At 37.4% G+C, this 18,316-nt stretch overlaps 1 protein-coding gene across 1 annotated transcript; it reads left to right on the forward strand.

Moving 5' to 3' along the window:
* The first annotated feature begins 1,044 nt into the window (after positions 1 to 1,044).
* si:ch211-156j16.1 (uncharacterized protein LOC564557 homolog) lies at positions 1,045 to 10,434 on the forward strand. The gene is made up of 4 exons (XM_051903820.1): positions 1,045 to 1,320; positions 6,546 to 6,923; positions 7,046 to 7,151; positions 9,189 to 10,434. Exons 1-4 carry the CDS (start codon positions 1,248 to 1,250, stop codon positions 9,193 to 9,195), a joined length of 564 nt encoding a protein of 187 aa, XP_051759780.1. The 5' UTR covers positions 1,045 to 1,247; the 3' UTR covers positions 9,196 to 10,434.
* Positions 10,435 to 18,316: the final 7,882 nt, after the last annotated feature.

Raw genomic sequence — 18,316 nt, forward strand, 5'->3', positions numbered from 1 at the left:
TGCTTAGAACTCGTGGCAGGCAGTAGACAGCCCTCATTTTCAGGCATAAAATAAGCCATCTGTCCATAATTACATCCTAAATTCACCAAATTCCCATAATTTAATAGTCAGGATAGACAACATATTTAATTTTACGCAATTACTTGACACAGCTTGGCTATGGGGGACAGACATACAGTCTGTACAATAGGTTGTACTGTATTAAGTCAGCCAGAATTAGGCCTTAGTTTAATTAGGGCATTTAAATAGCTTTTATAAAAGTGCCTTAGAAAAAAAAAAAAAAAACATTATTGGTGTGCATCTTGAGACAAAACAATGACACTGACATATTTTAAGATATGTCAGTGCAAGTTGCTTTCAGATAAAACAGCACAAACATGTATTTTAGTCTGGGACTAGGTTTAAGCCTTGTCTGTGAAACCGGGGGGTAAGTTTTTTTGGCCACTGGATATATTTTATTTAGGCTATTTTTTAGCCATATTTTCAATGTGTATCCACCTTTTTTGAATGTAAGAGTGGGTGTGGCCACACTGGTTTGTAACGCAAAAAGTTTTACCATTAAGGCCTATTACACTTTTTTATTTTTCTAATTATTTACCTATAGCAGCTAATAAATCAGAAGTCTTGTGCATTCACAGAAAACAGCTTACTTCTGCAATGTAAAATAAGGTGGATACAACAGTATTGCTCAGACTGTCTCTCACAGCAGCATTTTCATTCACATAAAATTACATTTGACATCTACCCTGTTCCATAAGACTGATTTTTGGAAATATTTAAGAAAAATAAAAGCAATGGTAAAAGTAATGTAAAAAAGAAAAAAAATATATAAAAAGTTTGTTATTTTGGAGTGGCTTTCATGTTTATAATGGAAACTTGTAAAAAAAAAAAAAAAAAAAAAAACTATCTTGAGAAAGTGATAGTCAAGTAGAGAGAGAGAGAGAGAGAGAGAGTGTAAGACCGATAGACAGAGACTTACTTTAAGGCATGAGGGGCAGGACCACCTAACGCCAATGCCCAACCCCCTCATCCTCTGAAGACACACTAACGCACATTTACTCTCTCTCACTCTGGCTCTCAGTACCTCTGTCCAGACTGCTGCTCCAGACCTCACCGCCCCTTTCCATTCAAACCAACTTTAAGCCACACGTCTGTGCGTGTGAGCCAGCATTTCATCCAGACCCTGCTCTGCGCTTTTAGGAGCCTCTTAGTTTGTTAAAGTTTCAGTTGGAGGATAGTGACCAACAATGACCAAGATGAGGATCATACTGCTGCTGCTGGTCGCCCTGGCAGGGCCTTTCTGTACCTTTACCCAAGCAAGTAAGTCAACACACACACAGAGTGCTATCCTTTCTTTCACACACTCTGTCCATTCTCTCATCTATTTCTAGTGGCCATAACTTTCATTAATTTAATTCAGTTTTGTTTTATTACACACAGAATCTCCACTAAATGATGTTTGTTTGGTGTGTGTGTGTGTGTTTCAGTGCCTTCTGTTCATGATAAACATTATCCAGACATTTAAGCATGTGCTGATACAGTGTTTCTCTCATTTGGACCTTGTGATGGGGAAAATGATGTAATGGTGCTATGATTGCTATAAGCCATTATATACCAGTTTTAAGTTAGTCAGCGCAGATCTATTTCTGTGTTTCTCCCTGTTTCTCTCAATCTGGACAGGGTTACATGTGTGTATTAATAGAGCTGACTCTATATTTAAGGGAAGCATTTGACCATTTAGTACACAGGCTGGTTACATCTAAGAGCATTGCAGGCCTGAGAGAAAGAGAGAGACGCCCCATATGCGCTTATTTTGTATGTCTCCCCCCCCCTTCGTTTGTAACCATCTTTGGCGGGGTATCAAGCTTTCACCCCTCTCACTCAGAGGTGGGTTGGAGGGGCATGTGTGTTATTTTTAAACTGCAGCGCCTCTGACTCACTGCTCAGGGTCGGTTACAGCCCTCTAAACATCACATTAAAATGCTCAGCAAGTTTCAAACTTTGGAAAACTTCACTCCCTGCAATCAAAGGAGCGTCACCAGTACACAGTCTTCCTCTCCAGACTTCTATCTGTCTCTCTTATTCTTTCTCCTGCTGCCATTCGTCTCCCTTTTTTCCCAGTCTCCCAGTCTGGTGGTGCCACTCCCTGTTCTAAAAACGGGGCTTCATCAGACAGTTAAAAACTTCTACTCTACACTCTGTTTAAATATACAGCATTATGTACAGTTTTATTTTGAAGAATAGATTAAAATTTGTGTTGTTCTGTGAACATTTTAACTTTTCAGATGTCACACTCTGTTATGTGTTGTGTGTGTTATGAATAGAGTAATGGTAAACTGACACGTGAGAGCACATCGAGGTATTGGGTGTACTGGGTGTTAATTTAGCTACATGAACCCTGAAACTCTCTCAGGGTCTCTGAATGTAACCACAAACTCAGCCCTACCTATTCACAGAGCTCACTCAACTTCACATTTAACTTCAGAGTGCAGTCAGATTTTCGATGAATCTGAATGAATTTGTTTTGAATTCATCTTTAGCACCATACAACTCAAAATACATGAAAGTCACTGATAATTCTGAATCAAAGTGTTGTCTGCTAAACATGTATCTGAATTGATCATATTGTGCTTTGTCTGAATTAACTCCATACAACTTCATAATCTGAATACACTTCTCAAAAGAATGAATCCAATCAGAATCTGAACTGAACTCGTCAGAACTCACAATCAACTGCTTTGTCTTCAATATAAGTAAACTTCACAAATGCATTTAAATTAGAATTTAGATTTGTGGGGAAATGTGGAGCTCAAGTATAGATATTGAGTTTTGTCTCTCTCAGGTCTGGACTCCTGTTGTATTTTAGATTAGGATGTGTGTTAGTCTGTGATATGTTGTTCCCTGAAGATTGTGAGTGTGAGAGCCTAAGCATGTGTATGTGTGCTGTTCTAGTGATAAGAGACATTTTCCACTCTGTCCTCTGCTGCCCACTCATGACATGTAATGTGTGTGTTTCTGTGAGAGGGAGGGAATATGCCTTTATGAGATGTTCTTCACTAGTTCTTCCTGTACAAAAACATTCCAGCATCATATACTCCCTCACAACATACCCCCCCCCCCCCCCACATCCTGAAACAGTAAATGGAGATTCTTTTTTATAGATTGAGAGTAATTGATTAGGATAAAGAAAGGTGCTTTATCTGTCTGTAACCCTGGGGGGAAAAAAATTGGCTTCCTGTTCAACAGACAGCCAGTACTGGCCTCTTGTGCTCTATTTCCCTAGTTCTCTGCTCTTTTCCTCTAAATTTGTCTCTCCTTTTCCTTGTCTTTCCCTTTTATGGTTTGTTTTTTTGTCAGGGAAATGTTTCAGGCTTGGTCATAGATTTGAATTTGATCATCTAATGGGTGGTTTTTCACTGACACGCACACATACCTGCACTATTCTAGTGGGTTTTTTGACTCATTGCAGTCTGTACTAGTAGAAAGGCTGCTTCTCACAGTCCCAATTCTCAAATCTCCCTCCCCTTTATTACACGGCGCTCTGAAATGACTCGATTCTGATTGGTCAATCACTGCATTCAGCGATCTGATATTTCCTAATCACCACCACCAAGCGTCTACAAGCGGTTTGGAGAATAGATGGATGATCACCAATGGCAATGTTGTATTCACCTTATTTTTCAGCGCAGAGAGCTATTTCATATGAATGTTAAGATTAGTGGACACAAGCCACGTACATACTGTAAGTTTCAGAAGTAACAACCGCATTTAAATGTGATAGTGAATCCCCTAAATTATCATTACATGTGTGTACGGATCTGGACTCACTCTCAAAATAGTGATGATTGACAGCTTGGAAACCATAGCAACGTTCTGGCGTCTCGCGCGTGTTCGGTAATGACAAAACACTCGTTATTTTCAGCAATTTAACTAAATGTAGTTGACGGACTGGAGGCGTCGTGTTTTGTTTATGCTTGTACAGCCTGTTTCACACAGAGTGCGCTCATTATTATTAGGCCTACTCATTATTAGGCCTACCAGTTTGTACGGAGCTCTGCATATGACATGCAGACAAAAAATATATATATATCGTGGCCACAAATTAATTTGTTCCCGAGAATTAAGAATATGTACTTGTTTTACTAAATCGAGGCCATGTTGAACTAATTCGTTCACTCGTTTTGATGTAACTATAACAAGGGAACGAATTATTACAATGTGTCATGGACGTGTTTTAATTAAAATGAGGGAACGAATTAGTAAAATGTGCTGACATAGTAGTAAGTCATAGGAATGAGTTGTACAGTGGCCACTATATAGGCCTACACACACGCACAGCATAAACTGTTTTCATTTAAAATAATTGAAAGCGGCTGACACCGGAAGCTTTGCACATTGAAGGTAAAAATAATGCCGTCTGCTCTTATGTTAAAAATCTCTCGTATCACAACGCAGACTTGCTTTCATACAAACGCAGCTGCCACCATTTTGCGTCTCAATTGTTAATTGTTGACCTCAGACGACTTCAGTATTAATATTACAGTAATATTGCTGCAGTGTTTGTTTTTCCGCTATGCCAATTGTTTTGTACATAGACGCAGTGGACTATTTTTTGGCAGAAGCTTAGATAAAATATACAGGTAAGATTATAAAATAACGAATGGCCATCATAAGTCCCGATCATGCTGTTGAGGTTTATTTCGCGATAATGAGCGGTTGACTGTACATCTTTTTTTTAACGTAACTTACAGTTACAGTTTCTGCCCATGCCGCTGTGTACAACTCAGAGAAGGAGAGGGAGAGAACAGCTGCCTCTTTCTCCATACTCTGCTCCTCCCATCACATCATGTGCATTTATGTGAGTATGTGTGGTGGTGGTTGGAGGGGAAGAGAGCCATACTTAGAACTAATTGTTGGGGTCTCAAACATAATGAGCTGATTGTTAGCAGCAGTCAACAAGAACATTAATATAAACACACAAACTTACTCACATACACGCAGGGCATTCTGATCTCTGACCCCACCCTTACATGTTTCTTAATGGGACAGTTTTGTTTGATTGTGGCACTATGAAAAGCAACAGTGATCTGTGGACAAGAATAGATTTTTCTTTTCTTTTTTTCCCCTTTTTTACACCCACTTACAATTAAATAATGTTCTCCTCTCACGTAAGAGGTCTTAAATTGGTATGATGCTTTATTTTGGGAGCCTAGTTAATTAGGTTATATAAATTTAAGCTTAAAATTACTAACTGAGTGGAAACATGTTATTAAAACAAGTTCTTTCTTCTGTGGAACACAAAAGAACATATTTTGCATAATGCGCTTGTCGTTCATTCAATGCTATAATGCTTGTTATTAATTTAGTGAATTAAACTTGAAAACCGGATCATTGTGAATGAATCATTCCAACTGGTTTTGTCAACTGGATCAAACTGAAATGATTCTTTCACAAAATGAGCATTGCCTCACAATGAGCCATAGGGACTATTCAAAAATTATATTTGTATAATTATACAAGTATTGTGTATATATATTATCTAATATAATTTCAACATATTAAAAATAATGGCCAGGATATGCTTCTGAAATTCCCCTTTAGGGCTTTACAGATGAAAGACAGTCATATGGGTTTGATAAATGAGGGTGAGTAAATGATGACACATCTTCATTTGGGCAAACAACCCTTTAACTTCCACACTGCTGTCAATGTCTGAGTCACATAATAATCAGTAAAAGATAAATCTGCTTTATGAAACTCATATAAACATGTTCTGTTACAAAAGAACCATAACATTAATTTGCTATTAACCCAGAGTTGATGTGTAATGTGTGCTGCGTTTTTAACCCATGCTGAGTTTGATATTTTAAACTGTGTATTTCAGCAGCTGAGGTGATATTATTGTAAAGGGAGGTTCCCTACAGATCGCCAAGAGAAAGTCTCTCATATGCAGTCCATCTGGCTTTGACACAAGCACAGATCTGAAATCAGTTTTTGCTGTGTCTCTAATCGTTGCTGAAGTCGTTGTGAGTGGTGCAGAAAGATCTGCGATCAACCCCTGAGGAAACATGCCATTTTGCCATGTTTTTTCCTCTAATGCTTCATTTCCATGTGTGCAGTTATTGCCGGCTCAACCCAGGAAGTGAGACATTTAGTCTGGTTGAAGGTATGACGTAAAAAGGAAGTGATCTCATTAGTGTGGAGCTGAATAGTTAGGGCGTGACCTTTTGTATGGTGGTATAGCAGAATGCTTTTGTACGTAAATGTCTAAGCTAATGTGTAAGTGTGTGTTTATTGGGCTGATGGAGAGGCCGGAATGTTCTCACTATTAACAGCAGGCCATGGGAAATTTCTGGCTCACCCATCTGATACAACCACTAGAGAACCAAAACACACAGCAAACAGTGTCAGTGTCTCTGGAATTTCTCCATTTTTCTCCAACTCTATCTCTAATGCTGAGCTCTCCCCTTATGTTGAAATGTAACAGCTAAGGGTGGGTTTCTAGTATAACATTTTTATGAACCTTTTTATTGTTCTTGTACCAGGTACTCTGGTGATGCCAACAGCTTTTGTGACTCCAGTGCCAGGAACTGTATCAGAAACACCTGCTGTCATAGCCACAACAGAAAAATTAGCTCCTCAAGAAGGTGCTTCAACACCAGCACCTGTTCCTGAGGCTACAGAAGCAGCTGCCTCAACAGGAGAAGCGCCATCATCTTCCACAGAAGCACCAGCGACACAATCAGATGTCCAAATAGAAACAGCAGCCCCAACAGATGATACTAAATCAGCAGAAGCTGGACCAGAAGAGATGGCCACCACTGTAGCCCCTACTGAAGTTAAAAAGCTGCCAGCACAAACTGAGAAAGTTCCAACTGAAACAGGATCAGAGTCTCCAAATGTAGAGATAGAGAATGAAGAAGGTTAGATATACTCACAGACACAGTGTATGTATTGTTACATTTAAGAATTTGAATTGAGAATGTGTGTGAGTGAGGATGAACGGTCATTGACAGGATATCTGGTGTTTTTTTACTTATTCCAGATACAGGCACAGGACAGTTGGTGGGGATTGTAATCGGCGCATTGATTGGAGTGATTGTTGTCATTGCTGTAATCATCTTGGTGGTCAGAAGAATGGGCCAGTACTCGTAAGTGCTTTTATTACTATGAGCAAAAAATTAAATATATTGGTGCTGTCAAATCGATTAATCGCGAATATGTAAAATTTTTGCAGTAAAATATCCAAAAACCACTAGGCAAGTGTTAATATATTTTGTTCAGTTGAGTACTTACAATATCTCAAATGTTTCCAACTATTTGTAATTCGTGAGAAAATAGCAATTTTAACCAAGGATAAAATTGGATAAAATAACCATGGACGAAATAACCAAGGATAAAATAACCATGGACGTGTCCAGGAGTCGCCTGTCAATGGCGTCTTATCCGTCTTATCCTAGGTTTCCGGTTTTATTTTGTAGAAACCATGGAAACACCAAAGACGCTTTAACATATTACACCTTTTCTTAGACAAGGGAACAACTGTTTGGTTACATTTATAGACAGAAAATGAATTATTGTTATATGGCTCAACACGTTTAGTCAGATTGTTTAAATCAAGTTTTCTTAATTTTCCGAGAGTATCATGGTTTTACCATGCCTCGGAGAAAAACACTATTTTATCAAGTAGCTAACATAGCATAATCAGATGCGGCTTTATTTTAAGTAACAGTAATACAGCATTTTCCCCACCATATAATTTGTTTTAAAACTAATTGCATGCCATTTATAAAAACAAGCCACCCAGCATTTATTAATATGATATTCTAAACTCGATCTAGCTTACTGCAATGTGCAACAAGTGTCTCATAACAGCTGCCGTGCGAACGCACAGAGTAACATTATAACATAATTTTCAACATAGTCAAATGTATCTAATATGATAAATAGCGCTGTTACCTCACACGCTTGACCGGAAGAAGCAGAAGTGGCGACTGCGGCATGATAAGAGCTCCGCTGCTCTCGAGGCGTGTGTCGCATTCGTCTCTCATTAGCAGTTGCTCCAGCAGCCTTGTTCAGCTCCAACATCACTCGGCCCTGTGCTGCTTCATACTACAGTAATGTTAATAATATCATCCACGAACATGATTTCTGCCCTAGTCCCTTCCCGATTCTTTTCCACTGACTGTGAGGTGAAGACGACATCTCCCAAGATTCCGCGCTCAAACAAACTCAGCGTCATCAAGCTATGCCTTTGTTTTGAATAGGTGACCTCTAGCGGCGAAAATCTACATATTGCAGCTTTAATCGCATCTAACATAAAAGTTTGGTAATATATGTGTGTGTGTCTATATATATGTGTGTGTGTGTGTGTGTGTGTTTATATATATATATATATATATATATATACACACACACAAACTTTTCTGTTAGATGTGTTTAATCAATTTGACAGCACTATATATAGAGAGAGGAGATTGTGTGACAGATGTCAGTGGCTGCTTTAGGAATGTGTTGTCTGTATGAATGACTGAGGTGAAATTTTGCATGCTGACAGTATATGATTTTTATGTTTTAGGACTGCAGAGAAACGAAAGCCTCAAAAACAAGACTCTGTAACTGTCTTACTGTTTCATAGATAATCCTGATTAATCAGTGTAACCCAGTTGCTCATGAAATAATGTAAACATATTACAGCTTAACAAAACTATGTTGCTACTCCAAGTGGTCTTCTACGAGTGTTCATCTAAATGGCAAATATTGGAGAGAAAAAAACACTGAACAGTATCAAGGATCAAAGAAAAAGAAAAATCACACTGCAAATTTACTGTTTTGAAATGGAGTGGCAATACAGTGCTGTTGATGCTATATAATTTGTGGTACTAACAAGGTGTTGCCCAAAAAACAAAATAAGAGGGCCAAAAATAACCAATTACATAAAAGAAAAACTTTTCTTTTTTTTTTTGTTACAGTTTCTTTCAAGTATGTCTGAATAATTTCTGAATCAAACTTATGAATGAAACTGATCAATGCAATTGAAATTTTTAATAACCTATTAATGTATATTGTCATGTACTGTTATTTATTTTTTTGTATATCTGTGTCTGTTACATGTATAAAATAAGCTTTAATAAGTGTCTATTGCTGCTACATTTGTACTAATCTGCTTTGTCCTCTTTCTTTCCCAGCCCCTGAAAAGGAAGGCACGACAGGAAGAGAAGAAGAAGAAATTGCGGAAGTTCTGAACTATTGTTCTAATGTTTAAAACAATGCAAGCAGCACTCTCACAATCCACCCAGGACTATAAGGGGAGTAGGAGAGTGCCCCATCCCCTTTCCAATTGAAAAAGATGCCCTCCCCAACCCTCCGACACCTCTCCAACGCCCACAAAATCCCTTATTTAGAATCCTCATTTATACCCTAACAGTGGGAGGCCACAGGAAGTTAATGGAAGTTAATGCATATTAATATAACAGGATACGAGTGAATGTGGTCTCACTTACTGAGTTTGCGAAGGTCCTAATAAACAAAAACAAGAAAACAACTGCACATGCAAGCAAAAGCTTGTATGTTTTTTTAATTCCCCTGAGTGTAAATATCATACAAAGGAATGTAATATCTTCATGTGTGGAAAAAAAAGCCAATCCAAGATCATTATTTTTCTCAATTTCTTACTTTTTCCTCTCTACAGACGTGTCCAATAGGACTATGACGCATTATGTACAGTTTATGATACATATAGGCAGATGCTGTGGACACATTCTGTTCTCAGAATAGGCTCAAGATGTGTAATTTACCGGTCTAGTGGCATTAATATTTTTTAATTATAGTTAAGGGGAGCAGCACAAAATAAGTGCTTGAGATTTACTCTTTTGAAGTGCATTAATACAGAGTGACTTGAATGTGTTGTTCCTAACTGTCACCCATTCCAAAAGTGACATCACTTCCTCTGGGATGCATCATTATTATGTGTTCCAATTAGCTTAGCTCCATTGCACGCAGCTGCTATTGGCATGTATCACTAAAATCCTCATGTTCCTCACCCTGGATTACAACATTTTAACAGCATACAGACATTTTGCATGGTTTAGTTGTTTGCATTTCTTTTTTGTCAATGTTGGGTTTGTGTTTCTTACTGACGTTCTAGAGCGTGGCTATCCTAGGCTTTGCTTAAGAGATCAGTAATAGGTGCACTGAATGATGAAGAATAAATGTTCAATATTGAGAAAGGACTTTAGACACTGCAAATGTTTGCAACGATTTTTTTTTTTTTTTTTGCCAGATTCCTCTTTATATCCCGTCACTCCATGATTTCATTTTCCCATTTGATCCACTTAAAACTGAGTGTTTATCTTTGTATTTTGGGGGTGGTGTTTTTTTGTTTTGTTTTGTTTTGTTTTTATTGGTCAGTTTCAATAAAAAAGTTCCAAAGTATGTTGTATTGCCATATTGTGTTGTTGTGTTAGTGGATTTTAGATAACATTGTCTATTTGTCTGTTTACTTTCAGCCCCTTTTACTCAGCATTCCAGCTTCTCTCTCTCACTCTCTCTCTCTCACACACACATACACACTGGTATTCCTATCATTATGAGGACATTCCATAGGCCTAATGTTTTTATACTGAGTTAATGACACTTTCCAGCACGTAACCCTAAACCTACCCATCACAGAAAACTTTTTGCATCGTTACATTTCAAAAAAAAAAAAAAAAAAAAAAATCATTTAGTGTGATTTATAAGCTGTTTCATCATTGGAACCAAAAAAATATCCCCACAAGATCAAACATTTCTGGTATTACTATCCTTGTGGGGACATTTGGTCCTCACAACATAGGGTTTACTAGACACACACACACATACAGGCCTATACACTGTCTCTCTCTCACACAAACACACACCCACACATTCCCTCTTTGTCTCTCTAATCCCTTATGAAAACTGGCAGAGAGGAGAAGACATAGGGAGAGTCAATGAATAAAGGAATCTTTGTAAATATAAACATGTTCTTAAGTGACCTCTCTGGGTAAATAGGGTAAATAACAGCAGAGTCCCAAACAGCTGCCCCCAAAACATATTTAGGCTCTTAAAGTGGACCGTAACAAAGTATTTTTACCATACACTCTTAAAAAAAGGCTCAGTGAGGTTCTATATATATGTTTCTTGACCCTTTATGCCAAAAAGGTTCTATATAAGGAGAAATGTCTTAATTTTTGCATAATGTTTAACAAAAATTTTGTGATAAAGTATGTTTACGAGCTGTTTTACGAGTTCATTTGCCCATAAAAACTTTAAGCTAAGCTTATTTGGCTTGCTGTCCGCAGTGGAGGGGCTCAAGGAAGCAGCTTCAACTCGAGCGTATATATACTCCCAGTGGGACTACTAATGCTTGGATGATGGGTATGGTAGCAAGATGCCTAAATTATGTTGGTGGGGGGATGCCAAAACAGCTGATGCCGGAGCAAGGTGAGCGGCTGCTTACACACTATAAAAAAGAATTGTTGGTTAAACTTAAAAAAGTAAGTTTCCTGGTTGCCTTAAAATTTTGAGTTCATTGAAATTAAAAAAATGAGTTAATACAATGAAGGTGATTGGTTTAATCAACAGAAACTCAAAATATGATGTTATCTGAACCACATTAATTATCTAAGTTGATTTGACAAAAGAAAAAATGTTGTGATAACAAATCATGAAAATAACTTTTTACAGTGTATGCTCTGGCAGTTAATTGAAAGATTAGATTGGTTCACTCCTCCCGAAATTACGTTTAGGAACTTCACTTAATCCATAAAATTTAATTAAAAATAAATGAAAACTGAATTAATTAATTAAAACGAAATCCATAAAATGATCCCTTGGAAACCCCTAAAAGGATCTACATATATGAATATATAAAACCACTAAAGGATCTAAATATATGACTGAACCCTTTAAAGGTTTATAGACCTTTTGTTCTAAGAGCGCTCATTTTTCAAGTATATCTGTACTCTGTCACAGTATTGACATGTTTGGCCTTTTCATTGCTTTTACTTTGCTATCCCAAAGCACAATGTCTGACTTTTTACTTCACTATGGTCTCCACAATCTACTTACGCTTATGATGCTTTTGGGAAATTCAGCCCTTGCCAAAGCAGGTATAACTCGCTGATCGAATGATGTAGTCGTCTTAAAAAAAAAACACTGAATCAATGAATATCCGACTCAAAAGTCAAGAACCTTAATATAAGCTTGAATGTCTTCGTCCACCACTGATTGGGTAAAACAAAATATGAAATCAAGTGGCATTTAATGCAATGAAAGATAGTACACACATCATTTTTGAGCAAAAGTATTTACAAAAAGAATTATATATATTTATAATATATTATAATTATATACACAAAGTATTTGAACAGTATTTGCAGTTTAATTGTTGAACAGTTGTATTAACAATTCACAACTTTGAGTAAATCATGTTTGAAAAATATAAGGTAATCAGTTTTCACATATTTGTCTAGTACTGTAAACAAGCTTGTTAAGAAAACTGTTTTGTTTGAGTTCAGTGTACTTAAATATTTAGGTTGACTGAACTAAGTACTCAACTTGTATAATTAAAAGAGTTACCAATACTCAAGTTTTCTAAGGAACTAGGGCCAGAGATTGTATTATTATAGGGAGATAGGAGGGTCTGTATCTCTTACCATTGGAGAAAGGGTAACGGCTAACTTAATCACGTGCAGCACCTCTCAGCCTATCGTGTAATGGCAGTGACATCAGTCGCAACATTCCCTAGTCTGCCTTCTCTTAAAAAATAGATTTTTATGAAGTTAAATCTACATATAGTTCCCAACGAAAGTATTGTTTACTGTAAAACATGCTGAAGATTAGCAAACAGGCTGTAGATTAATTAAATTATTAGCTATTTCCCCACAAAAGCTGTTTAATCAGCATAGTGAAGCCTCTCATCCATTGACATCCATTCAGAAAACAGCCTCTGGTCTCATTCCCTGCGTACCGCCGGGGGGCGGAGCGTTAGCATTAGCCGTTATGCTTTTTTGGCTAAAGGTTGCAGGTTTGCCTTCCCGTGGCTTTGCTAGGGCTGCACGATGTATCATTTTAGCATCGATATTGCGACGTGCGCATCCACTATAGTCACATCGCAGGAAGTGCGATGTCTAGGGATCGTTAATCCGTACAGACCAGGCACCACGTTTTGAAAAGCATGTGAATCTCGGATTAATTGCTAAGTTTAACCATCATAGAGCGAAAGTTCATCATTTGCACGTGTTTTAGGTCTATTTTCTGTGCATGCACGTGGAGCCGTGCAGACGCACGTGAACACCAAATTCCTTTCACTTCCACGTCTTTGTGTTTGAACGGACACATACACGCAAAATTATGTTAAAAAGTCCATCTCACACAGTTGCTTATGGCTTAGGTAACACAAACAAAGAAAACAGATGTGTATCATTATAACGGATCCGCACATTCGTTCTTAAAGTAACAGCAGGCTAATATTCTTGCTACTTTTTTTGACATGAATGTTAACAAACAACAAAATACAAAGAGAAAATCACTTTTGCAGCTTTAACAGATTAATTATATTCAATTTATACAGTGAAGACTATGCAGTGTTACATTTTCTGTACCTGAACACTTACCTGAAAAATATAAAGCACTGTTTGTTTAATTTAAACGACCCCAAACATTCTAGAATTATTAATTCTTTCCAAATAGAGCCATTCAAGTAATCTGGTGAATTTATTTCATATCGCAATATATATTGCAGAAAAACAAAATATCGCAATGTCAGTTTTTTCCAATATCGAAGCCCTCCAATCATATAACAATCTGCATGTGTGTGTATATGTGGGTGTGCTGTGCGTATGTGTATGTGTTTGAATGTGGTTTTAGGCAGCAGCCCAGCCACTCACTCTCTCTAGCTGTGAACAATGGACTCTTTTAGTGGGAGACCCACTCTGACGTCCTGCTCACAGTCTGAGCTCTATAACAGTGTGTTTGTGATACAATGAATTCTGTACATTCCTAATGAGAAGGGCACTTCCTGGCCAGTAAAAGCCTTCATGTACACTCACATGAACACACAAGAAAGTCCTAGAACTGCCAAAACAAACAAAACAATGTCTGGACATGCACACTCTGAAATACAAATATACACACAATTTTGCAGATACGCACAAATGTAAGACTGAATAAATGTATTCTAAAACTAGGCAACACAGACCCTCTGACATTCCTATACAATTTTGCTTTCACAAACACACAAATACATGTAAGATAATGATAAAAATAAGCTAAAGTGAAACGTATCATATGTGTATCACAGAAGAATGTGAGTGTGTTCGAAGGAGGATGGCTAATACAGCAGCCTCATGTTTACTTCAGAGTCTAAAGACGCACATGTGCAGCGTCTCCCAGTGTGTCTGGTCACTCCCCAGGCCTTGAGAAACACTCACTCTCAGTGCTGTCCACTCGCTGTGATATATTTCTAGGGAGGGTGTGTACAGTACCAGCGAGAGACTGGACTCAACTGATATGCTAAGGCTCACACAACACTATGTCACTTAGTCAGTATCATACCTATTTGATTTTCAAAACATTCTCTTGTCTCATTCTTCTGTGTGACTTTGGTGATATATAAATATATATAAATATGTATATGTTATATATGTACAAATGTAACACACACATTGGGTTTTCATTTTTTATGGGGACATTCCATAGACATGATGATTTTTATACTATAAAAACTGCTTATTATATTCTCTAACCCTAAACCTAACCATCACAAAAAACTTTCTGCAATTTTACATTTTCAAAAAGCTTCACTTGTTGCAACGCGAATGCTCTGTTTTGGTTTAGTTTCATTGTATTTTAGTTCTGTCTTCCCTGTTCATGTTTGCCTGTGTGTCCTGTCATTGTAAGTTGAGCTTGTGAATCAGTACATCGTGTGCACAAATCCCCAGGCATTGTTAAGGACCCTGCTTCATTACACATTGGAACAGTTATAACTCAATTTCTGGCAACATGACTATGTACAATGTCAACGTACAATGTGGAGCTATATCTTTTTGATATTTTTTATGCTGTTTAAACACATTTTTCTGTTACATATCCTTACAACATTTCAACCGAATATGAATTATTTTAACTAGATGTGTTCACCTGTCTAGGGATGTGTTTATACTGACATATAAAAAACAGTTTGTCTTTTCAAATCTTCTATTGCATATCATTATATTTGAGAGTTGGCCCTTGCGTTTTATGTTTTGCACTTCAGAAATGTGACATAATTTCCAGTAAAGGAGCATAGGGAGCATCCATGCTCACTGTTTTTTTGTGGGATTTTTTTAGGGAGAGAACGTTCCAGTGCAACAGGAGGATATTGCAATTGAGACTGCCTTATAATGACCAAATCCCTGATCAGTTCCCTGACTGAACTAGGGAGCTTATTGAGACGCACTGCTAGTGTGTGCCAGTTTGTTCCCTTAGTTACTGATTACATTCACCTGTTGTTCATTTAGTTACCTCATTGCTCTCTGGCTGCATCTGAAAACTTAAAAATGCTGCCTTAGGAGAAAGTATTCCAAGGTAGGAAGGCATCAAGGCACTTCCAAATCCAATGTTAGTTTCTCTTCCTGTCTTAGATACCTTCATCTGATTGATTTTTTAGGGCAGCACAGATGTATCCTTCACAAAAAGAAAGATGGCATCTGAAAGTTGTGGTTTCTGGTCAGTTTGTGTGTAAATTTATGTTTTTGACCAATGTTTTCCACTTCCAATGCCATTTCAAGTGAGTAATTACCACTAGTAAGTAGTAATTAAATATTTGTATAGTTCTCACCAAAGCTCACTCTATTTTGCTGTAAATCATTAAACTGTTATGCTGCCTCAGAAGGCTGTCTGAAATGAGTTTCCTGAGGTAACTTCGTGCGCAAACGCTGCCTGCAGAGTCATTCCTGGGATCTGGGAAATTTGGAGGCCAAGTCAACACCTCAAACTCGTTGTTGTGCTCTTTAAACCATTCCTGAACTATTTTTGCTTTGTGGCTGGGCGCATTATCCTGCTGAAAGCCACCAGGGAATACCGTTTCCATGAAAGGGTGTACATGGTCTGCAATATTGCTTAGGTAGGTGGTACGTGTCAAAGTAACATCCACATGGATGACAGGACCCAAGGTTTCCCAGCAGAACATTGCCCAAAGCATCACACTGGCTTGCCTTCTTCCCATAGTGCATCCTGGTGCCATGTGTTCCCCAGGTAAGCGACGCACACGCACCCTGCCATCCACGTGATGTAAAAGAAAACATGATTAATCAGACCAGACCACTTTCTTCCATTGCTCTGTGGTCCAATTCTGATGCTTACGTGCCCACTGTTGGTGCTTTCAGCAGTGGACAGGGGTCAGCATGGGCACCCTGACTGGTCTGCGTCTATGCAGCCCCATATGCAACAAACTGCGATGCACTGTGTGTTCTGACACCTTTCTATCAGAACCAGCATTAACTTCTTGAGCAACAGTAACTCATCTGTTGGATCGGACCACACGGGCCAGCCTTCGCTCCCCACGTGCATCAGTGAGCCTTGGCCGCCCATGACCATGTCGCAGGTTCACCACTGTTACTTCCTTGGACTACTTTTGATAGATACTGACCACTGCAGACCGGGAACACCCCACAACAGCTGCAGTTTTGGAGATGCTCTGACCCAGTCATCTAGCCATCACAATTTGGCCCTTGTCAAACTTGCTCAAATCCGTAGGCTTGCCCATTTTTCCTCCTTCTAACACAACAAATTTGAAGACAAAATGTTCACTTGCTGCCTAATATATCCCACCCACTAACAGGTGCCGTGATGAAGAGATAATCTGTGTTATTCACTTCACCTGTCAGAGGTCATAATGTTATGCCTGATTAGTGTATATATATATATATATATATATATATACACACACACATACTGTATATATACAGTCAAACCAAAATTTATTCAGACACCTTGAACATTTCATTCATTATTTCAGTTTATTCACTATAGTTTAAAAAATGGTAATAAAATATAACAAGATCTCAGAGTTAAACTGTGTCAGAAAAAATTCATCTTAATTATGACAGATAACACTTAAGCAAAACATGGTCAGGTCAAAGTGTCCGAATAATTTTGGTCCCAAATTTTTATCAATTTTAATGGTAGTCCACTATATGAAGAATATTTGGGTATAATATGTCACAGTTTACTTTATTTTGCTAACCTCACTTACATAAATGAACTATAGTGTCCTGCACCCCTAAAAAAATATAAAAAATTATATCTAGTGTCTGGATAATTTTTGGTTTGATTGTATATTAGTGATGCACCGATATCTCGGCCAAAACTTGGTATTGGCTGATAAAAGCAAATTTTCAAACTACTGGCTGATAATTTAACAACAACCGATAGTCATGGCCGATATATCCTGTCAATCAAAAGAGGGCAGGAAAATGCACTGCATTTGGGCTTTGTGTAAGGAAAATGCTAAGAAACCAGTTTGATGTTCTATATTAATAATAATTATATTAATTCATATCATTCAGAAAGTTAAGAAATATTAATTTAATCTTCAGAATTTCATTAATGTGTGTTAATATTAATTTGAGCAATATGTTTGTTTATAAATGACACCAGTTACTCTGAAACAAGTTGATGAAATGGAGAGAATAAAGTTTTTGTTTGCATTTCTTTCAAAATAATTAAAAATATAATGATTATTAATTATAATGAAATTATCATTAATTTAAAAAAAGGTATAAAAGGCAGAACCCCCAAACTATCTGTACCGTTATCGGTATCGCCAAATATCACTCTGAATAATCGGCTATCGGTATCGGTGAAGAAATTTAGTATCGGTGCATCTCTAATACATATATGTGGTTCATCATAGAGGAATAACAGTATCTAAATTATTTCCACCACAAAAAGACTCCAGTAATCTTCCATGTGTCTCCTTTGCAATACTTAAAAAAAGAAAAATTATCTGCCAATTAAAACGAGTTAAATTTTTTTACCCCATTGGTAGGTTTTTTTTTTTAATCTTTTAAGCATAAAGTCACTTAATACATTTTTTTCTTCAGAAAGACTTTACATATGTAATTTTGCTTCTCAAGTAAATGTATCTTGATTGAAAAATGTTTAGATATTTTACTGAAAAACAAGAAAAAATTAAAAGACAATAATTTTTCTTTTCTTTTCTTTGCAGTGTGGTCCCAATCTGATGAACATCTATTTTACACCTTTCTGTTATTTACACACAAACAAACTACAGCTCACACTTCTGAACAAG

The sequence above is a fragment of the Ctenopharyngodon idella genome, chromosome 8, assembly GCF_019924925.1.
Source record: "Ctenopharyngodon idella isolate HZGC_01 chromosome 8, HZGC01, whole genome shotgun sequence".
In the NCBI taxonomy this organism is placed as follows: Eukaryota; Metazoa; Chordata; class Actinopteri; order Cypriniformes; family Xenocyprididae; genus Ctenopharyngodon; species Ctenopharyngodon idella.